We start from the raw sequence: 23957 nt of genomic DNA, 5'->3' as shown, positions 1-23957 counted from the left end.
AAGGAAAGGAAAGGAAAGGAAAGGAAAGGAAAGGAAAGGAAAGGAAAGGAAAGGAAAGGAAAGGAAAGGAAAGGAAAGGAAAGGAAAGGAAAGGAGGAGGAAGATGACAGTCAAAGGTACCTGTTGTGATTTTTAATTCACAAAAAGAAAAAGGTGGTGGAGTATTTAGACTTACATTTAGAAGAAGCCCTTTGATGGCCAGCTCTGTCAGTGTGGTGATGTAGTGTTAAGTCAGGTGCAAGTAGCAGTAAGTAGTGCTACCTGCTCCCATCGCTCAAGCCTTCCTGATCAAAGCACTCTCTTCAGCCAGCGGAGCTCTCTGTTTAACTTGGACATTGCAATTTCTTTCTCTCCTTTAACTGAGCAAAATTTGGCAGACTTGGCTAGTGGGAAGTCAGATTTGCTCATTGCTCTACTGAGCATAAATGTAGTAACTGGGCAGTAGAACAAAACACTCATAGTAGCAGGTCTGAATGTTCTCCGAGTCTGGCACATGCATTTCTTTCAGCAAGCACTATTACACCAAATGGTGGGATGCAATATAAGCTAAGGTGAACTCCAAGATATGGTGGAAATGAGGCTAGTTACATCTGTGCCTATAAATTTTGACCATAAAAAAGTGGTTTTCAACACTAAGTAGCCATTAAAAACTGTGAGCTAGTCATTCTCTGTCCAGTCCTACGTCTCTTGCCAGTGAGAGATAAGAGGAGAAATTAAGAAAAGGCTTAGAATTAGCTGGTGTGGATCCATGTGCTTCCTTCAATATACACATCTTTCTAAATGGACTGCTGGTATTCTGGTGTTTCTGCTTTCTGCTGTTGTTTGGTAAAGGGAAACATGCCTTGAGAAACCTCTTCCCAATTCTTGACTTGTGCAGACAGACCTGACCAAGATAATGACATCTCTGAATGTCTTTTCTGTAGAAGACTTAAACTCAATCTAGTTAGAACAGTGATTTTAAGCCAAACATTCCTACTCCTGAATCTGGAAAAGAAAGTAACTGTGCACATCTTTACTAAAATAATTTCAGTTGAAAATAATCCTATTGATTGTACAACACTTTGGACAAGATGTACCAATTAACTTCAGTTCAAATGTGAACTTTTTTWTGAATTTTTGTACTGAGAGCCTCGGTACAACACGCTGGTGAAAAACAACTGATTAGAATGCTTGCATTATTGGAGCCCTCTAGTGGGGATTGCAAATTTAACAAGTTTGCAATCAATCACACTCTTTTAATTTGTAATGCAATAAATAATTTTGGTGTGGGTCTTTCCTTTCTGCCTGCTCTGAATATATTATGGAAATTTTCCTCTTAAAAGAGAAGGCATAACTCCAGTCTTTGCTCAGTTAACCTTGCTTTATTGTGTTTAAGTATACTACTTTATTTTTTACTCTAGGACTGCAGGGCTGTTGCAGCAATAGCTGTAGTTTAGAGCCCAGAGAGCCAACCTACCGGATCCACTGCAGGAGTACAGATAATATAATTCATACTCTGTGTTATTATAAGATGACAATTCATCATTACCTTTTTCTTTCAGGCTACCTGCAGGAAGCCTATCTGTGGACCAAGCAAGTGCTTGCGATCATGGAGAAGTCAGTTGTCCTACTCCAGGAGGTTACAGATGGCTCCCTCTATGAAGGGGTGGCTTATGGCAGCTACACAACCAGATCTCTGTTTCAGTACATGTTTTTTGTCCAAAGGCACTTTGATATCAATCACTTCAGCCACCCTTGGCTCAAGCAGCACTTTGCTTTCATGTACAGGACTGTCCTGCCAGGTAAGTCATTTGAATCAATGAATATATAACTCCTAAAGCAGCATTAAATTTCATACTTGGATTGGGTCATTTTTCAATAATCTTTCTTTTCTATTTTGCTGTACCATCATCATCCTTCAAAACATTGTTGTCTTTGTTTATCACCCTTTAGTAAATCTCATTGTTACTTAAGCTCTGGCTTTTAGAACCAGTCAAAAGTTGGGAACATTGTTTGGGAGAAAAATCAATGCCTCAAAATTTGATTTCATTTTTCAAAGTTTGAAAAAGACGTATTTCTGAGACATTCTGTTTGAAAAAAATAGTATTATTTGAGGTTCTTATTTATTTTTTTTTTCAAAAAATAATCATGGGATAAACTTTTGGTGAAACAAAAAGTAAATGATGAAGCCAGTAAAAGTCTCGACAAAGTATAGTAATGTTTTACATGATCTAACATTTTCCACAAAACATTGAATTTTATATATATAATAATTTTATTAAAAATATTTATATAAAAGATGTGATTGACTCAATTGACAGATTTGACAGTACAAGCCAAGGACGCAAGGACTAGTGTTTTTTGTTAATATGAATGTTAAGCAAAACTATCAGGAACTGCTCATGGGACTGCTTTGCAGATTTTTTACTATTTCTATATTCATATTGGCTATCTCCAGTGTCTCTCAATGTATTTTAGCATCTCTAATTTGAAATTCTAGTTGTTGCTGAAATACAGAGAAATACAAATATGAAAATAATTCTAAGCTAATAAATATATACAACCTTTTATATCTTTCAGAAAAAAATTTAGCTTCAGGATTTAGCTTCCAAGTTTGGGATTATGGTTTTGTATTAATTATTTTAAGGTCAATTCATTAGGAACCTTTTTTTTTTTAATTGCTGGTTAGAAAGATAAAATGATAACTTTACTGTGTATTAAAAACTGCAGTTCAGCATAAGCAGACTATTTCTGGCAGTTTTTGACAGTTGATTTGTAAAAAATAAGATTTAGTCACATATCTAAGTGATGATGAGCACAACATTGACATGCCAGTAGAAGCATGTAAGGAATTACACTGAATTCATGTGATAATTTAGGCATCTCCCTGGGAAAGAGCAAACATGCAAAATATGAATATGTTTTAACTGTTTCAAGGCTTAAACAGATCATTTTTTTCTTGAGGAATTCTGTGTGTTGTACCTTTAGGGGTTTGGACTGACACAGGAAAAATGAGAGTTGAGCGAGGCAAGTAAGTGGACAGGACATTTCTTTTTTATATTTTTGTAGCCTGTTAGCCCATAGGTGAAAAAGAAAGGTGAGTATTCAAGCTAGCTACAGCAGAGGGAGATAACTCTTGTGTAAGCTATTTATGGCTCATTTAAGGGGAGGCCTTTAAACATTTCAAAAGGCTATGTCTCATTTTGTCTAGTTGCACTGCTTCATCCTCGTGCTCTACAAATGTATCCGTGTGTGTATATTTTGCTCTTCCTTACATGCCTTTTGACTTTTTCCCAAGGATTTCAGAGAACAGTGGCCATCGCAGATTCCAACTATAACTGGTTCTACGGGCCGGAGAGCCAGCTGGTGTTTCTGGACAAGTTTGTCATGCGCAACGGCAGCGGGAACTGGCTGGCAGAGCAGATCAGAAGGAACCGCGTGGTGGAAGGTCCAGGGACCCCATCCAAGGGGCAGAGGTGGTGCACTCTCCACACTGAGTTCCTCTGGTACGAAAGGGAATGAGTAGACCTCAGAGAAACATGACAATTGCGTGCTATAACTGATAAGCTGTTGCCTGTAGATATGTATTGAACAGCAGAAGTAGAGATTGTGCTGGTCATTTGCAACCCAGAGGGTCTTTAAGCTCAGGTGATATGAGCTTCTTGACTTTACATAGATAACCTGGTGTGTTGCTAAATATTATACCTTGCTCTTGTCCTGCAAATATTTTTTAATTTGCAACTTTTGTTTAGAATAAAAGTGATGTCAGATGACTCAATCCTGTTTTTCTGTGCAACTCACGCCTCTCCTAACTCACATGATGAGAAATGAAAAGAACAGAGGCTTTAAATAAACATATAAATCCCCTAAGTCAGTAGAGAGCAGATACATTTCCAAGGAGTCAATGTGGTTCCATTTCTCTCTTTTTTTAGAATACTATTATTGAGTGTATGTATGTCATTTATATTCATGATATGCACATTAAAAATGTATATTTACTGGGCTCCAAGCATACTTCAGCTTCTTATCTACAAATTACAGAATTGTATTCTACATTCCTTCATTTTCTTCTCTTAGTGTCTCCATGGGAATTTTGAAAATATATGCTTAGAACGTTTTTTTCTAGTTGCCATAAGGGAAGAGAAAGATACTTTTTAAGATTTGAGGAAAAAAATAAACAACTAAACAAAACCAACAAAAAAACAGCTTTGAACTGCTGCTTTTCCCCTGCGCCACAGGGATGTGTATTGGAGTCTGCTTCTAGGGAGTTCTCCATCAAGGGCTGCTATCAGGCTTCCAGCATTGGCCAGAATTACCTAAAAGTGTATGCAGTACACGAGCTTTCCTTGCTCAGGGCCTGACTGAGGCTCCTAGTTAGAGGGAAAGAATAATTTTGATGAAGACCCATATGGCAGATATATTAAGCTTATTGATGGTTTTGTTCATTTTGGCTGCTTAAAAATGATGGCAGGAGGGTTGGAGACTTATTTTTATGCCTTTTATATATATATATATATTTCTTTTTACTTTAACTCTTGTGAATCACAAGAAACAAAAGTGGTAAGCATTTTGATCTTTTCAGTAATTACGATTTCTTTTTAAACCAAATGTTTTACGCCTTACAATTTATATAAGAAAGTCAGAGAAAGACATACCAAATAAAATTTTTATTCAGTCTAAGTTGTAGAAGGAAATTAACATACACTAAGTGCTACAAATCATAAAGATTCATCCTTTAAAATATCTTTTCATGAACTTCTAGCTAATTYCTAATTCTATTTATGACTACAAACTTCCTAAAATCATCAGTTTTGGGGAAAGTTGCAGATATGTTACTCGCTTCTCTTGGTAAAGTAGTCAGTAAACAGGTTGATACTTGGATGAAAAATCTTATCTATAGCCTGGTGCTAATGCACTTTTTTCAAAAGATTTGTATTATGGTCAGTAGCTTTATAAAATATGCCAAAGCAGGACTTATTTCACAGAAACTAAACATACTGTTATTTTTGAACTACAAAAGGCTTGATCACTTTAAATGTGGACCAGAGGCTTTTAGCTATTATTCTGTAAAAATCATATATTACTTTGACTCATGTAAAAATGTTGGAGGATTAGCATGTTAAATATCCTGATGACTGTGATTAATTCACTCAGCAAAAATATGCATTGGCTTTATGTTATTAGGTTGCTCCTTAATGCATTGAAACGTATTTTGAGTTTTGTATGGATGCTGATAGTGGAGCTGAACACTTGATTTCAAAGCTGTCTTCCTTTTCTGCTTGGCAGGTATGATGCAAGTTTGCACTCTGTTCCTCCGCCGGACTATGGGGTTCCAAAGCTGCATTATTTTGAGGACTGGGGAGTGGTGACCTACGGGAGTGCATTGCCAGCTGAAATCAACAGGCCTTTCCTTTCCTTCAAGTCAGGAAAGCTGGGAGGACGTGCAATATATGATATTGTTCATAAGAACAAGTACAAAGAGTGGATCAAGGGATGGAGGAACTTTAATGCTGGCCACGAACACCCAGACCAGAACTCCTTTACTTTTGCTCCCAACGGTGTACCTTTCATAACAGAAGCTCTGTATGGGCCCAAATATACTTTTTTTAACAATGTGCTGATGTTTTCCCCTGCTGTGTCCAAAAGCTGCTTCTCCCCATGGGAAGGGCAGATCACAGAGGACTGTTCCTCCAAGTGGCTGAAGTACAAGCATGACTTGGCTGGTGACTGCCAGGGACGAGTGGTTGCCGCAATGGAGAGAAGCGGGGTGGTTTTTATCAGGGGCGAAGGAGTGGGTGCTTACAATCCGAAGCTCAAACTGAGAAAACTGCAAAGAAACCTTGTGCTTCTCCACCCCCAACTTCTGCTCCTGGTAGACCAAATCCATTTGGACGACGATAGCCCCTTGAAGGCAGCGACCAGTTTCTTCCACAATGTGGATGTGCCTTTTGAAGAGACAGTGGTAGATGAGGTCCACGGGGCTTTCATTAGGCACCGCGATGGGATATATAAGATGTACTGGATGGATGACACTGGTCACAGTGAGAAAGCTGTCATTGCCTCGAGGATGTATCCCCGGGGCTACCCCTACAACGGAACGAACTACGTGAATGTGACCACCCTCCTGCGGCACCCGCTCACGAGAGCCATTTACCTTTTCATTGGACCTTCCATGGATGTGCAGAGCTTCACGGTCCGTGGGGATTCTCGGCAACTGGACATTTTTGTCACCACCAGCGAGCACGCTTATGCAGTTTACCTGTGGACTGTGGAGGACGGACCCCGAGCTGCCCTGGCGCAGGTTATTGCAGACCGCCAGAAAATTGTCTTTGACCGAGCCTCTGCCATTAGGACCTCTGCAGTGCCAGAAGTGAAAGATTACGTAGGGATTGTGGAGAGGAACCTGCAGCATTTTAAGCCTGTTTTCCAGCAGCTCGAGAAGCAGATCTTGTCACGCGTACGAAACACAGCTAGCTTTAGGAAGACTGCTGAGCGCCTGCTGAGATTTTCAGATAAGAGGCAGACAGAGGAGGCCATTGACAGAATCTTTGCAATCTCACAGAGGCAGCAGCAGCAGCGCGGCAGAGCGAAGAAAAATAGAAAGGTGGCCAAAGGCTACAAATTTGTCGATGCTGTTCCTGACATTTTTGCACAAATTGAGGTAAACGAAAGAAAAGTGAGGCAAAAGGCACAGACTCAAGCCCAAAAAGAGTTGCCTATAGATGAAGATGAGGAAATGAAAGATCTCTTGGATTTTGCAGATATCACCTATGTGAAGCATARAACTGGTGTGTTGATTAAAGGCCGATCAGGGCTTGCACAGATGGTGACGACTGCTCGGAGCAGTGCCCCATCAATATCAGCTTCTTACACTCGCCTCTTTCTAATTCTCAACATCGCTATTTTTTTCGTCATGTTGGCAATGCAGCTCACTTATTTTCAGAAGGCCAAGAGACTGCATGGCCAAAGATGTCTGTATGCAATACTTTTGGTAGACAGCTGTATATTATTGTGGCTGTATTCTTCCTGTTCCCAGTCACAATGTTAGCAGAAGACCTCTACTAGTCGACCAATTTATGGTCATATATATCTATGCAAAAGCATTAACCCTAATAGGGCCAAAGTTAATGTTCTTTTTCTGAAACATTCCAATAAACAGCTGGGAGAAGATTAATTTTCCGACCAGAAGGGATGGAGGAATAGGAAAAGCAATAAATTTCTCAGAAAATTAAGTGCTTAATAAGTACTACTCCYTATTTTGAGACAGGCTTCACATTCGAGAGAATGTTATCCTTTGTTCATTAGAGTTCAGTAATGTAAAGTTGTAATTATTTTTTTGATAAGATGAGCCCTCTTTTAAGAGATTTGTTTCTAAGGGCTTTGTTTTTTATACAGAATTGGATTTGTATCAGTGAATTTTCATTTCAGGCTGCTATGGATGTTCTCTTAAGACAARGACATTCAAATATAAGTATGCAAGGCAGACCTTAGCAGTATATTTCATTTCTCTCTGCCAAACCAAAGAGTACTTCAACATGAGACACTCCTGTAAAAGTATTTCAGATCCTTATTCCATGTCATCACTTCTGTACTCTAAAATCWCACAGGAGGCAAAAGGGCTATCTTGAAGTATAAGGGAATATAATTCTCAGGAAAAAAAAAAAAAGAAAACAGAAAAAGAAAAAAGAAACTTTATCTTTCAGCCAAGTGCAGACTGTAGAATAATGAATACTGGAGGGTCTGCTCTTGATTTTACAGATTAAGATCTCACAGAGATTTTCTATACTTTCGAGCATATCTTACTAGGGAAATGTCTTAGATCACTGCCCTTCCATGCAATTGTGAAAATGCAAACAAAAAAGAAAGCAATCCTGTGGTAACCTTGGCAACTGCAATATGGAAAAAGTATTAAGAAAGTATTAATATTTTTTTCTGTTCACATTGCTGGAAACAGAGGACAGTTAAAACTGTGTGAACAGTTTTTCTCTATAAAGCAAAAACAAGTGTTCTACAAGCTGTTGGTGGCCCCTGGGTCACCCGTGGGTAATTTGGGAATTAGTGGTATATGGAATCACGTGGTTTATGAACAAAATGGGTTTGACATCTCCACATATATTCGCCCTTAATTCATTAAACTGTTTTTTAAAAAATTATAGCTATTTGAGAAAATGGAAGCTCTAYGGAAATGGTGCATATCTGTATTTCTTTACAGAAAAAGAAATTTCTTCCAGTATATTTGCTAAATAAAAACATTATAAATATTGTGTCTGATGAAAAGTGTTTCTATGATTAAAGAAATTCCTAATAATATAAACTATAGACTATGAATAATCATAGCGTTCAATAGAATTGTTCAAACCATAAAACTTTTTTTCCTGTATTTTACAGTCATTTAGGTAGCTATTGTTATCTGCTGCGTTATTGTTAGGCTTTGATAAGCCTGTCAACAGAGAGTTCCCTTTTTTCCTGCCTGTGGTGCCTGTTTCTGCACAATGATGACATGAATGTATATGCAGAAATGGCTGGGGGATTATGTTCAACTTCAAAGGTGGTGTTAGCTAGCTGTTTTATTACTAGGTGACACTATGAATGGCTGTGAAACACTGTAAAATCAGGATATGGATGTTGCTGATGGAGGTTAGTTGTGCTGACTGGTACATCCCTTCCCTGTCAGTAAGTGCCAATACCTTTTCCCAGGAAAATGCGGGGACTTGTGATGCCTTATACACATATAATCTGTGGATGCATCAATCAAATTCAGAGAGAAGGACACTTATAAATAGTGTGCTGTCTTCTGTCTTTCATTTCCACATCCTCTTTGGGGACATGAAACTTTCAGGCAAACAAAGAGCTCTGGTGGCTCCGAGCCTTTATTCAGCCACAGCTTTTGCTTTGCTTCATGCCCACACACGTTTGTGCCATCTAAATTCTAGATGCTGCCTGTACTCAGAGCCCCTTCATCTGGCAGAAAGGACAGGTTGTAAAGCAGTTTTTAAAGCAGAGTTTTTAAAGCAGAGTAAGCTGCTGGCTTGTGAATGAGGAATGTGGTTGCAATGATGTAAAAGGAGAAAAGTGCCAATCTTTCATTCTGAATGGGAGACCAGATCCATTCCTGAATGAAGGGGGAATCCAAGATTTTTTCCACACATGCTTGATTTACACCTTATGTCTGCAGATGGCTCTTTGATTGTTATTCTGAACTCCACTTACACTGGTGCAATTTTTATTCAGTTAAGGCAGATAGGCTTTGCTCCAGCCTAAGCCTACCTCCTTAAGCCATAGTTGTCTTGGATATATTTCAGGCATGAAAGAGTATCTATTTCACTCATATTTTTTATTTATTTCTTTTCCAGGCCTTTAATACCTCTGTAATGGTGCCACAAGTTTTCTTTCCATGCTTTTTTCCTTCCATTTTTCTCCTCCCTTCTTCCTCTAATTTTTTAGTGAAGAGCATAATTTCTTTTAATGGAATTTGAACAAAATAGAMGAAATGATGTTTCCATGCTGTCAGCAACCAGCAATTCATACTGTTGGATAGAAGAGTCACAAAGTACTTAAGAAGAAATGATTTAAGCCTTCAAGATGATGGCAAAAAAAGGAGATGCTTGCATGGCTGCGCTTTGCTCGGAAGAGACAGTGAGAGGAATCAGCCCAGACATTCGTAGGGCCTGGTATGAGTGCTGGAGGTTACATCCTGTTAGCTTGCTGACACAGGAGAGGTGTTTGTGCTGTTTGGCAGAAATACAAGCCTGAAGTAATCACAATGAAATCTAAGTTCACAGCAGATGTACTTAGCACTAGTTTCACCTAGACAGGGTATGCTCAACAACTTTTTAAAAGTCATTGTCTGTTGTGAAGAAGCTCAACTTTCTGTAAAAATGGAATCACAATAATAAAACATAGCTGGCACAGGCATCCACATGTGTATGGGCTRTGTGGATGGGTTCCTGGGCTCATATGAGACCCTGCTGACTTCATTCAACTTATTTGTGGTACTTAATGACCAGTCACGCATGTTTTGTTTCAGAGATACAATCTAACTTTCTGTAAAATTAGTTCAAAGGATTCTGAACAAAATCAGTGGGAACTTAGCCCACTGGCAGCTGTATGTATGTATGACTGAGAGTAGAATCTGGTTCCTAGATTTTAAGTATTTTTTCAAAAAAAAAAAAATGGATGGGTGATTTATGTTATATTTGTATATGTTATATTTTGCAGCTAAATGAAGCAAAAGGAATGGAGCACATTAGCTCATTTTTTAAAACTTGTAAGATCAAGACTTATCAGAATAAGGATTATATGTATCAAAATTTTCTGTAGACATATGTTTTCAGAGACAGCATTTTCCAYGGATGAAAATTTTCTCTTTGTATCTGAAAGTATATAGTGTTTGAAAAATAACTATATTTCTGAGCCCAGTCTTTGCATTCACAATACCATTACAGGGTCTGCCAAAAGGTTATTTGGGATCAAACATGTTTCTGCCTAACTGTAGTCTGTCTGCCCTGGCTGTACTGTTATTGTTCAGCAGGGTAACCTTAAACTGGTAAATCAGATTTGGCTCCAGGAGCACTTTGCAATAGGAGGCCTGTGCAACTGAGTGCCAAGTATGTCTGCACTGTCACCTGTGCAGCCTGCTTTTCAAGTGAATTTGCCTTGGAAACAAATAATGTCAAAGTATTTCAAAGAAAGATTCCAGGGCCCTTTCAAGGAAAAAGTGGTGGTTGTCTGCTTGAGGTCATGCTGCAAAGGCAGGCAGAAGAACTGGACCAAATCACAYCCTATGGAAGTCCACCAAAAAAATACTCTGAAACACAAGAGTGAGCTGAGACTATCTCTTTGGATAAACCCTCAAAATCAGCATCAACTTTTGTCTGGGTAATAATGTAGTCCCATAGTCRTTTAGGTGACTAAGCTGATTTTGTACTTGCCTCTGTGTCCTGCTGCTCTAGAATGCAAAGTAGCTACAACCATTTAAGTTGTCATGACAGCTTATAGTTTGAGAATAATTCAGATCTCATCTTCAGGTTTCAATTAAAATGAACACTTTTGCACTGACCATGAAATATTGAATTCATATTTCCATAAATATTGAAATATAAATTGAAATGTGAAACCATATATATGAGGCCATATCCTCTCTACTTTAATTTGCATTCATAAAAGGAGCAAGCAAACAATGTTAATCATCCAGGCTTTGCAAAAGTGGTATTTCTGTGGCAATGGCATCATGCACTTAATTTCCACTGATTTGTTTCTACTCATACCTCCAAAAGGCAGAAAATGGCATGAGAAGTACTGGTGATGTGCTTTTGCATATCTCCTCTCTGTAACAGTGCTTACAATGCTACCAAAGTTATGATGGAAAAATACCAAYTTTGTTATGCTGTAAGACAAGACTGCAGGATAATAACCGTCCCCTCAGTATGATGTGGCTGCATCTTATTCCTTTGACTTAGGCCCCAAACCACCAGAGATTTCTGTGGTTTTACTTCTAATAGACCCTGGGAAAAAGAGAGGGAAATCAGGCTCCCCAGCACTGTACTGCTCCAGGCCATGTCCTTCTGAGTCATACTGTGAAATCCAAACAGTCAGCTGTGGAAAACTAATTTCTCCCCTTTTCATGTAGAAGTYCCCTTGAGAGGATGCCATGACACACTTCACTTAAAAGGCAAATTCTTCCATTCGTCCTACTTGAAGGTACATAGCAGAGGCCGGACTCCTCTGACATACACCAAAGTGTTCTCATTTGGGTTGCTTTATGGTCTGAAGATGTTGGGAGCAGTGGTACTTTGCTTCATGTCCTCAGAGAAATACCCTACTAAAAGTCAGAGAGAGAATAGAGTTTTCTTTGATGAGGAGGTTTAAAAAAAAATGAATAAGAAGATATATATTCTTCATAGGAAACTTTTACCGTTGTCTTACCCTTTGGAGACCAAGAATATTGTATTTATTTGTCCTAAGATTTTACGTCATTTGCTCTGCAAGCCAAATGCATCTCTGTTGCCTCTATTCTAACCAAGATGCCTCTAACCACARAAGGGAATTGTGAAATAAAAAAGGATAGTTTTGACTTTTCCTTGGAGCCTAAACTGTGATCTTCAATAAATTGCTACAATACTTAAAAGTATATAAAATCACTCTCTGAACCAGGGAGAAGAAAGGAAAATAAAATACTTCCTTTAATGGAAGTCTTCTTGCTCAGCAGTAGGCTGAGCTATAATACCTGTTGAAAGTTGGTCCTATTAGATGAAGATTGAGAACATTAAGGGCTGGAGCTAAAAGTASATCCCAGTGCTTGAGCCTAGTCATTGATCAGTGAATAAATACACTGAATTTTACTCTCTGCCCTCCCTGGAGCTTACTTAATTCATTCACTAAGGCAGCAAATTGTTTGATCTCAGCTGCTTTAAAAGGATGTTACAGTCCTAAAAGKTTTAAATATGGAACATCTGGTGTTTAAAAAGAGTTGAGTGGATAACCAGTCCAGCATTGCTTGCTTATGCACAACACCACACTGGSTTAAAAGCTATTAGAAAGTAAGCAATTTCTCACTTTAATCTCCAGGTCACTGGCTTTAGGAAAGCAGGTTATGCCTCTTCTTTCTGAAGTTGCTGGGAACAAGGCCATAGGTGACCATGAAAGAAGAGCAGAGTCTGAAGATTTGAGGTCTTTCACATCTAATTCTCAGTAGCTTGTTGCTGATGAGACACTGGTCTTAATGAGATTCTCCACCTCYCCCAGAAAACTAATCTGAATGGTCTGACTGGCACGGATGATGAATTTAACCATATGCTACAGATAATATAATTGTTATGGATTTAATGTTTTTATCCTTTTGCTTGCATGTTGATCCTCTTTATTAATCTTAATCCATGTCAAAAGGATATGTGTGTTTGTGACTTTTCCAAAATAACTGGCATACATTTTTTCACCAGTAAGTAATTTCTCCCTAAATATTACAGACTCAGCCTAGTTACATCCAGCATGAACTCATCCCATTCACTGTGATCCAGAGTGCTGGAAACGCCATTGGGGAAGTTTCATATGGGATCTGGGTTTTATTTCTGACTTTAGTGGCAACTTTCACAGAATCACAGACTCACACAATGTTCAAGGTTGGAAGGGACATCTAGAGATCATCTAGTCCAACCCCCCTGCACACACAGGGACACCCAGAGCATGTGGCACAGGGTGGCRTCCAGGCGGGTTTTGAAGACCTCCAGAGAAGGAGACTCCACAACCTCCCTGGGCAGCCTGTGCCAGGGCTCTGTCACCCTCACAGTGATGAAGTTCCTCCTCACCTGGAGATGGAACTTCCTGTGTTTTGACTCATACCCATTTCCCCTTGTCCAGTCACTGGCCACCAATGAGAAGAGCTTGTCCCCTTTCTCCCTGCATTCTCCCTTCATGAACTTATACATGTTAATCATATCCCCTCTCAGCCTTCTCTTCTCCACGCTGAACAGGCCCAACTCACTCAGTCTTTCCTCATACAAGAGATGTTCCATTTCCTTAATCAACTTTTGTCGCTCTCCGCTGGACTCTCTAGAAGCTCCACGTCCCTCTTATACTGGGGAGCCCAGAACTGCACACAGTAYTCCAGGTGCGGCCTCACCAGAGCTGAGGAGAGGGGCAGGATCCCCTCCCTTGACCTGCTGGCAGCTCTCCTCCTGATGCAGGCCAGGAGAGATTTCTGAGAGATCTGATATGAAGCGTTCCCAAAAAGGCTCAAAAACCAAGCAATATGGATAGCAGCATTTTACTCATCTTAAGGGGTTCATTCTGAAGCTCACCACTGGGTTGAAGGCAACCTTCACAGAAATCTAGCTGATGGAGGGATTCTGAAATCATGAGTATGAAATCAGTAGTTTCTCCTCCATCTTCAGAAAGATTATTAAGAAGGAGCTATACACATCATGAAGGGTGGTGGCAAATACATCTGCCCAAAGCAAATATCAACAAAGAAAACTTGAGGAGGGCAATTTCCTACATTGCCACATGGSTACATGAGTAGGCTAGAGAGTAGGATAAATCAGTCCATGGGAAGAGAGTGAAAGCGCTTATCATATTCATCTCTCTCTAGATGAATGTCTCTCTAGACATTAAAGACCAGAAGCCAGAATAGTTTCAATTCTGCAATAATAAAATTCAGTTACAGGAATCTGAAACCAATCACAGACCTTCCTGGTGGTCATCAGGTCTGAATGAAGAACAAGATGAATGTACATGCTGCCCAGAGAACTGTAAAGTTTAAAGTTTAATTAAAAGGTATATCTGCAGGTAGAACAAAGAGTGAGGGAGAACTGGACAAAACTCCATCTCGCCCTTGCCTCTCATCATCTGTTGTGACAAAATGTAACTTCTTGAGGAAGTTTTCTTCTTCTGTGTTTACTTTGGAAGTAGTATCAGTTCCTATCAATTTCCTTCCACTGAAAAACCTGTATATAATAGCAGCTTCTGCACCACAGGGCTATAAATCTGTTTGGAATGGAGATACTTTTGGGCAGCATAATCCCTTTTTCCCCTTCAGCTCCATGCTTTTGTTTGTATTCAAGAACTGTTACTTTTCATTGGAGGTCAAAAAAAGTTGAATCATTTGAATTCAGATTCCGATGTCATTTGAGAAAATTCAGCTATTTTTGTTCAGAGAACAAAGCCAGCCATCTGTCTAAAAAGTTGCCACATTTTGAAGATCTGTTGATATCCTAGTCCACCCAAAGGACAGTCATTGTTGTTCTTTCCATAACCAGAGGATAATGCTCTTATTCCAGCGGTCCCCAGGCCCTGTGCTCAGTAAGCCTAAACAAATAGGTTACTGCAAGTGTCACATGTGCTAGCTCTTATTTTGTACATCAGCTTCATAGGACTGCAAATTGTTTTGGAAATGATTTCCCTTGTAGTTTGAGGCAGAAGTTTAGGCCTGTGCAGAGAGACAGAAGTAATGCAATTTTTTAATTTTTGACTTCTGAGTTGCACTCTAAAATGTGGAAGAAAACACAAGCACACAAAGATGTCTTGTAATCCAAGGGGAAATGATTAGTTAGTTCTTTTTTTCATTTATCCCTTTCTCACTTGATATTTTTCCAAATAAAAGTTCTAGGCATAACTAAGATGTTATAACATGTGAGAAACTTTGGAACAGATAGGGTCTCAGGTCTTGCATTGCCTTACTCTTACAGAAAGCTTCTCCAAGCAGTGAAATGTTGGACAACAAATGAGTCCAGAAGGGGAAACTTGTAGCAGGAGGAAAGAATTCACATTTTGTAGCAGTTGTAGCAGCTGAATTTAAAAAGAAGCAATAATTTTAATTCAATGAAAAATACTGAGCATGTAGGTATAGCATATAACTAGACAGCCAGCATTAGGCCATACACACACACACATACACACAAAAACCCCTAGAATAGAATTAAATCTCAGCTATCAAGCAGTACCAAGATATCAAGATGTGATATATAAATTGAAGAAAGCAAAACCAAAAAGAATGTAAAGGTATACATTAAGAGTGGAGATTTTATATATTTATTTAAAGTGCTTATGTTTGTCAAAGGCATTTTATAACATCTCTTTTTCTATAGTAAACAAGAAAGATGGAACTCTGTTTTCTTAGAACTGACTAGCTGACTACTCAGGGTGAATTATCTGAATACAAACGAGTTAATGCTATAATTTGCCTTACTAGGACTAGTTAATTTTTTTATAAAACTTGACAGTTTCCACCTTTCTTGTTATATGAAAACATTACATATTTTATCATGAGTGCAATAAGTATTTTTCATTAATCTACAAATCACAGCTAAAAAAAATACAGATTTACTTATGGCTTATGTGGATTGGAAATTGATCAGGTTGATCAACAAAATTGTCACACTGCTGGTTGCTGTAGGCCAACTGGTCTCAGTTATGGGAGTCCAAAATAAGAATCTGTGCACCTACACTGCTGAAGGAACAGCAGCACAACAAAGGCAAGTGCAAGTTCCTGCACCTGAGGAGGAATAATCCTAAACATCAGTACAGATTAGAGATCGACCTGCTGGAAAGCAATTCTATGGAGAGGGATTTGGATGTCTTGGTGGACAGCAGGTTAACCATGATACAGCAATATGCCCTTGTGGCCCAGAAGGCTGGCTACTTTAGGAGGAGTGTTACCAGCAGGTCAAGGGAGGGATCCTGCCCCTCTACTCAGCTCTGGACAGGCCGCACCTGGAGTATTGGGGGCAGCTCTGGCACTCTCCAGTACAAGAGGGACGTGGAGCTCCTAGAGGGAGTCCAGCAGAGAGCAACAAAATGATTAAGGGACTGGAGCATCTGTCATATGAGGAAAGGCTGAGTGAGTTGGGCCTGTTTAGCCTAGAGAAGAGAAGATTGAGAGAGGATATTATCAACATGAACAAATACCTGAGAGGAGAGTGTAAAGATGATGAGACCAAACTCTTCTTGGTGGACAGTGACAGAACAAGGGGTACAAGTTGAAACACAGGAAGTTCCATCCCGTGTGAGGAAGAACTTCTTCACTGTGAGGGTGACAGAGCCCTGGAAGAGGAGACTTTGTGGAGTCTCCTTCTCTGGAGGTCTTCAAAACCTGCCTGGACGCCACCCTGTGCCACATGCTCTGGGTGTCCCTGCGTGTGCAGGGGGTTGGACTGGATGATATCTAGAAGTCCCTTCCAGCCTCAACCATCCTATGATTCTGTGATTCAGTCGATGATAGAAAGAGATTGCTACTGAGATTGCTCATGGGAGTCTTTAGTAGAGCTGACCCTTCAGAGCCTCCCTCAGAGCTACTCTTGGYTTTGTGGACCTAGCTCCTACCCTCTAAAATCCACTTTTAACCAACAAATGCTCATAAATGCAATGCCCTAAAATACCAGAATCATGCACACAAATGTTTGTAAGCTGTATATGCATAGTCACAGTGCTACTCCTTGGGTTGCAGCTCTGATGAATACTCATACTATCCATGATTTATGTGATGCCGCTGAACTGTGTGACCTTCACACACATGGGAGAAGATTGGTGCAGATGTAAAATCAGAATAAATTCCTTAGTGTCACAAGCTGAAGTGAGGGACCTCCAGGGAAGGTCAGTCCACCTGGAAAGTAGGTGCAGTGTGTGAAGAGGGAGTTGAGACTGATAGGACTAATGACAGGAGTTTGGACAAGATGGGACTTGGTCAGAGTAACTGGAAAGCGAACTACTTACAGAAAAATAAGCGAAACCAAATAGTCCTCTGCTTTTCTGGATACATAGACTGGAAGTAATAGCAAAAGTCTTGGCAAAAGTTAAAGAACCTATTACACTTACTTATCTGAGTAAAAAATATTTATTCAATACCTACTGGCAAAGCATCCCCCCCGACACACGCATTGCATTCAAGACCTGTGTTATGCATTTAATATAACTACAAAATTAGTTAGACTATAGATTTTTCTTCATGGAATATGTTTGAACCTTGTTCAGCTGGAAATGAAAGGATAAAAGCTAAAACATTAAAGAGAAGCTTGATAATATACTGAACAAGCCCATTTTGTTTTGCTTGACCTCTGCATTTTAATAAAGCACTTTCAAAATGAAAGGATGCTTCAAATAACAAAAATAACAATTTTGTTCTAAAAATGTCCATCTTGTTTATTCGGGCATTATTTTCATCTGCTTTGGAAGGCAGGAAATTTAATGCAAATCAATGCAAAAACAACCATTAAATCAGAATTCCACATTCTTTAACAGAAAGCTATTTTTCCACAAACTTTCCTGTTAATGCTTTACAGCAGTTGTGAGAAAGAAGCATTAATTCAATTGGCAAAAAACAGTCACCCTGGGAGGACAGCACAGGATGTATGGATGCTGCTAAAGCAGCATGCTAGATCGATGTTCCCCTGGATCTTCATGACAGGTCCTCCCCAGCCCCATGGATGTCCTGGGCTGCTCCCGTCCCGCACAGTCTCTGACTCCTAGGTCCTGTGCACTTTCCTGCTTGATTCCTGGCACCTTCCCCCTCTTTTGAGCCAGGGTGGTCCCTCCTCTCCCTCTTCTTCACTGCAAGTATGTTTTGCTTGGAGGGGAGCATTAATCCTTTTTCACACAGAGCTCCATTCCCTTTCCACAGGAAGTTTTCTGAAATCCTATTTTATTATAGATAAACACAACCCTGATAAAGTTAGACCCAGAAAGAGCAACAGCAGGACTCCTTAACAGCAATCATTCCCCTTGTACACATCAGCTTCTCCTGTCCCTTTGGGACCCTTGTATAATCAATGAGTCCCAGATTCAACTCAGATCCCTGTGGCCTCAAAGAGGTCCCTCCACCGTGATACTCCTTTCCCTACACTGGAGTATGGACTTCCCATAGCCTGGAGAAACCTTCCAGGCACATACAACAGCACACAAGGTGCATCTGAGCTCCCTCCTCCTCCCAACTCTTGGTTGCCTGTCCCTGGGACAAACCCACCTAAGTCAGATATGTAATAAGATATGTGATAAGGCTACGGGTAGCCCCAGACAGAAGTGCTTTGGGCTACAGGGCTGGCCAAACCACGGTGAGAGAACCAGCAGCACCAAATGTTGGTGTCAACAGGGAAAGTAGAAGCACTGGGTAGAAGAACACTAACCAAGCACCCTGATTTATCAGAATCCAGGAAATTATTCTCATTTTTGCTCCCTTTACATGGTCACTCCAGGTTCATTGGTGAGGGGATTTTCCTGTGGGTCATCTTCCTTTCTACTTTAAGGAACTGCCAATGAGAGGTTACACAAGGACAATTTTTGGTATTTATGTTGTTCATCTAGCTTTCTGTCTGACTTGAATGTGGTATTTTTTTGCTTTTCTTCTCCAGAGCTGAGAGTTTTAAAAYGAATGTAGCTGTGACTCAGGCACTGCTACATAGGTACTGTCTGCAGTGCAAGTGGAAGCAAACCTAGAGCTTCTCTTATTTCCTGGCATCCTGACATCTGGGAAGATTTCTTCAGATATGGTGAATTTTTCTCTCAAAATGTCTCACCTCTTTCTGGAAATGGTTTCTGATAAATCCACCTCTGTGATGGGGCAGTCACTATTTTTCTCAATTTATATGGGGGAACTTTATCTGAAAACTATTGAAACTGAATAAAGAGGGAGGAAGATAATTTCTCTTCAATCTCCCTTTTGACGCTTTAAAAGTTATTCATTTTCCCCCTCATCTCTTGTAGAAAGTTTAGAAAATCCTTTTTTATTATGTTTAATAATTTTTTTCTGGAGTATGAATTGGCAATAAAAAATGAGTATTTCTCATAGCAACCATATAGTTATGTAAAAATCTATATATATATTGTCCCAGATCCATTTTTAGAGTGAAAGTTCAGCATTGCTGAACCTGTGTAGCTCCCAGAGGAAATGAATATAACCACTGTATATATATAAAAAATGTCTATCAAGTTGATTGCAGTTATCTGAAACATGAAAAGAAACAGTAAGGAATATTGAACTATATTGAACTAAGTAGTTATTTGGGTAACTACTTTTAATTTTCAGGATTTATTATGGCAAATGCTTTAATCACTGACACAATGGTGTAATTCCTTTCYTAAAAGTATCCTGTTATCACAGAATTTGAAAATTCCAGAAAAAAACRTTACAGGCAACTTCCCTGAGGTTTTTGTCATAATAATGAATGAAATTAATATATATGTGTAGAAGCATAATGTTATATAWGTGTATAATGTAATACAATGTATATATTTGTATAAGCATAATGCTCAACAGGGAGGAGGATCTGACTTAGTTTAACTCGAATTCCCAAAGCATATTTGATAAGGGRCTGTGCAGAAGTTAAGAAAAATTAAGAAGAATGGGTAGCTCTGGAGTGAGAGCAAAGATCTTAAAACACTATAAGTTTGAAAATGGTAGAAATGTGAGACACACATACTGTGTGCACAATACTGTTTAAAAGTCTCTTAAGTGATCTGAAAAGGGGATAAAAGCCAAGGCAACAGTATTTGCTGATAGTRTGATGCTACTCATAGAGTCCAGCGCTGGGCTGTGAGGATGATCAGAGGCCTGGAACATCTGCCATATGAGCAAAGGCTGAGGGAGCTGGGYCTGTTCAGCCTGGAGAAGAGGAGGCTGAGGGGGGACCTGATCAGTGTCTATAAATACCTCAAGGGAGGCAGTGAGGAGGAGGAGGGGGTGGCCTCTTTTCAGTGGTGGCCAGCGACAGGACTAGAGGAAACGGCCACAAGCTGAGGCATCAAAAGTTCCACAGGAACTTAAGGAAAAATTTCTTGCCAGTGAGGGTGACAGAGCCCTGGAAAAGGCTGTCCAGAGAGGTTGTGGAGTCTCCTTCTCTGGAGATMTTTAAAACCCRCTTGGRTGCAGCCCTGTGCCCTGTGCTCTAGGTGACCCTGCGTGAGCAGAGGGGTTGGACTMGATGACCTCTGAGGTCCCTTCCAACCTTCGGCATTCTATGATTCTATGATTCTATGAAACTCTCGATAGTTAATAATGAAGCTCTGCTTTGAAGAACTGCTGATACACTCTACAAGGCTGAAAGGCCAGGCCATTGAAACGTCACGAGAGATTCAGTGTGGTATTCAGTGGGATATTCACAGTGAAACCCAATCCTACCTTCGCCTATAAAATTATGCACTTAGAGCGGGTTACTACCCTTACCCATTTTTTTGTTTGTAACTCACAGCTCTGAAATGTCAGCTCAGGGCTTTAGGGATTATTAAAAATCAAGTGTAAGAGATTATTACAAAGCAATATAAACCAAAATTATGATAGCATGGCATTGAAGACTGTGATTCAACCTCCAAAGGATCACATGTGCAATAATGTTTCCTCTCATGTGAAAACACACACAGGAGTCTAAGGCAAGGATTAACAGGGCAATATAACAAAAATTCCCTATACTCCACGCTGGAAATCTGCCTTGGCCATTCTCAACAAGAGGATAGCAGACTGAACGGAATATTTCTATGATTCAGCCTTGCCATTTTTATGTCTTTTGGATCTTTTCCTTTGCATTCTAACTATATTCTTGCACGGTACTGCTGCACAATAACAAAGCAAATTTTTCTCTGGTTTGAGGTAAGCCTTTCTATTAGTGGTACATTTAAGAGTCACTCTGTCCTTGCGGCAGGCAGCCACTGCTGAGCATTGCACGTTTTGCAAGCCCTGCCGTAACCCCTCTTGGTGGCTGCATACCGTGATGCACAGGTGCCATCTAGGCAGCTTCCCAAAAAGCTGCTTGTTCCCTAGCGTGCTAAGCATCCATGGACAGACCACTGCCCATAAAGCAAAGGTCTGAAAGATACCTCCTATTTATGTCTGCATACTACTCATCTGCCTCCTCCCCTCATATAGCCATTTGGGACTGCATGTTTTGGAAAGATTCACAATCACATCACTCTCGYTAATGACATTTAGGTTTTTTTTCCTTAAATTTGCTCCTTTGCATTTTCTGAATATGTATGAAAATACAAGATGATTCTTCTSTTCAATAACAAGCCAAAGTTCAGCTGTGTCCGGTAAGCATCCTCTTCATCGTCTTTCTTGGACTTCTATTGCACTCACAGGTCACACCAAACTAGTTCTTCACTATCCTTAGGTTTCTGTGCATCCTTTTATTTAATTTATTTAATATCTCCTCTATAAAATCTTTGACTCTACTTAAATCAAAAGGATGAGAGACATTTAACACTGTCTTAATCTCTTGATGTACTTACAGTAAGAGGCTGAATGGTATTGAAATACACTCAAAATTTCTCTCATCTGATAAAACACTCAACGTTTTTCAACGTTTTTCAACGTTTTTCAACKTTTTTTTTCAACGTTTTTCCTCTGAAAATAAAATATCAGCCTGAAGTGAATGGGGGACACTGTTAGATCTTCTCTCCTCAGAGTTTTCCACTAAGTTTAGTTGTATATTGGACTGACCAACATCTCTAAGACACACAGTTTAGGTTGGGCCTCTGAGAGTTAACATCACATGCTAGGGATGGTAAGTCCTGAGTCAGGAATAAGAGTCAGGAATCTCTGTCCATAAGGACAGAAATGGTGTCCATGGATATAGAGGAAGGTSTGTGTCCTTCCTATGAAACATACAGGAGACAGTTTCTCTTGTGCATTATGGTAACTAGTTGTTTTTTCCAGGCTATTTTGCAAGAGCAAATAAAACATAGCAAGCAGGAAGTCTTATCTGTCCCACCTGACATGGGGAAAATGATATTGTAGGTAGAATAAATACAGCCAGAACTGTAGCCATGGCTGGTAAGTACCGTGCTTTTAAAGCTAAGGGACCTGGATATAGCCGAGGAAAAAAATCTTTTCTACACCTAGCTGGGTTCATCCTCARTCCCAAAATACCAGCTCAGGAGTGCTGAATTTCTGTAAAGTTAACTCATTTTGTCCATATGGGATCTTCTCCTTCCACAGGGAACAAACTTAAACTCTTCTCATGTTGTGTTTGCTTGGATTGTGTTAACCCCATTAACCCATCACTCTGTTTTCTAAGATYATAGGTTGGCTTCTGATAAGCATCATCACTGCCCTGACCCTGATTTCAACCTGCTTCAGCCACTGCTACTCCCCGGTTAGCTTTCTTCAGCTGAAGTTCTGGAAAACCTACTTGAAGAAGGAGTGGGAGCTTTTTCAGGCCAAGRCCAAAGACCATGCAACCAAGCTGGCAGAGAGAAACGTGAATTACTCTTTTGAAGGCACTGTCCGAGCACAGTTTCAGATGCCCAGCCACCAGGCCTGGCAGCAGATCTGCTCCCTGAACATGCTCGGCGTGGAGGAGCTACATTACAGTGCGATACACAGGTACACGGAGACCCAGGCCAGACAGAGCGTGGGGCCTGAGCCGGCCGAACAGAGCACCCGTGGGTCAGTGCAGGAGATGCAGCACATGGGTGAATGAGGCTTCTGATGAGACAAATCCCGCCTAACGCTGGCAAGCTTTTAACTTTGTGATATAAACGGTGTTGTATACTGTGCCCCTCTTGAAGGCTCTGTGTAAAACGTGGTGTTTTGTTCTTAAATAAACTTTATTACAGTTTTGCCTATGTGCATTTAAATACATATATATAGCTCACAGTGGAAGTTTTCACATAATGCTGCTCTTTGAGAAAAAGGCATGTATTTAAAATAAAAAATATATCAGCAGGTATTATTCAAATCATGAATGAAAACCTGTATTTAAAATAATAAATATATCAGCAGGTATTATTCAAATCATGAATGAAAACCTGTATTTAAAATAATAAATATATCAGCAGGTATTATTCAAATCATGAATAAAAACCTGTATTTAAAATAATAAATATATCAGCAGATATTGTTCAAATTATGAACAAAAACCTGGAATTTGGCATTTGGCAGCTGGGGTGAAAAATCCCTAGTTTCACACTTGGTGGTATCAATGAGACAAAAAATGAAAGGAAATTTTCATCAGAATTCAGCTTATTGTTAGTTTTTTAGTAATGGTTTAGCATATATTTGACTTGAAAATATATATTTCAKTGGAGGTTAGAACAAGTTCCAGAATAAAATAGTTACTTTTTCTTAATCAGCTTTTCAAGGAAAGGACCGTGTCTTTTCATATCTGGGAAATAATTTGCGTTTTGGAACAACCTACGCATTTTAAAATGCTTTCATTGGAAACAGTGGCATTTATTTTAGCAGCTCATCATTTGGAACTGATGCAAAAAGATTCCAGTCCTTTTACTTTATGTGTTCAGCAGCTTATAGCAGTGGAACTAGAAAGTTCCTCTGAGGTAAATTTTCCTTTTACAACCTGTCTGCTGAACTAGAAGATGAACTGCTAATTTCCTGTAAGCCCAAAACTCTCCAAAATAAAAAAGGAAAAAAGGAAAAGTAGATATTTGAACGCTACATCTAGGGGAAGACAAAGCAACACTAACAATCCAGTGTCTGATTTATATTGTTTTCTATTTTAGCTGCTTTTCAGAGCAGCTAAATATTTTAAAAATAATAATAA

General features: G+C 39.6%; 2 protein-coding genes across 2 annotated transcripts in view; both read left to right on the top strand.

Moving 5' to 3' along the window:
* Window positions 1-7868, top strand: part of DSE (dermatan sulfate epimerase) — a 35051-nt gene extending 27183 nt beyond the window's left edge. Inside the window, exons 4-6 of the mRNA XM_026045663.1 lie at window positions 1542-1781; window positions 3278-3485; window positions 5266-7868. Of these exons, the coding sequence (XP_025901448.1) occupies window positions 1542-1781; window positions 3278-3485; window positions 5266-7027 (2210 nt within the window). The 3' untranslated portion in view covers window positions 7028-7868. The remainder of the gene's footprint in view (window positions 1-1541; window positions 1782-3277; window positions 3486-5265) is intronic.
* Window positions 7869-22012: 14144 nt separating this feature from the next.
* Window positions 22013-22877, top strand: LOC112952753 (calcium homeostasis modulator protein 6-like). Its single transcript, XM_026045654.1, has 2 exons — window positions 22013-22090; window positions 22473-22877. The coding sequence occupies exons 1-2, from the start codon at window positions 22013-22015 to the stop codon at window positions 22875-22877; spliced, it is 483 nt and encodes a 160-aa protein (XP_025901439.1).
* Window positions 22878-23957: the final 1080 nt, after the last annotated feature.

The sequence above is a fragment of the Nothoprocta perdicaria genome, unplaced genomic scaffold, assembly GCF_003342845.1.
Source record: "Nothoprocta perdicaria isolate Ctin4 unplaced genomic scaffold, notPer1 scaffold_409, whole genome shotgun sequence".
Classification (NCBI taxonomy): domain Eukaryota; kingdom Metazoa; phylum Chordata; class Aves; order Tinamiformes; family Tinamidae; genus Nothoprocta; species Nothoprocta perdicaria.
Note: the sequence above shows the minus strand (reverse complement) of the source record. Positions and strands in the feature narration are given on the sequence as shown.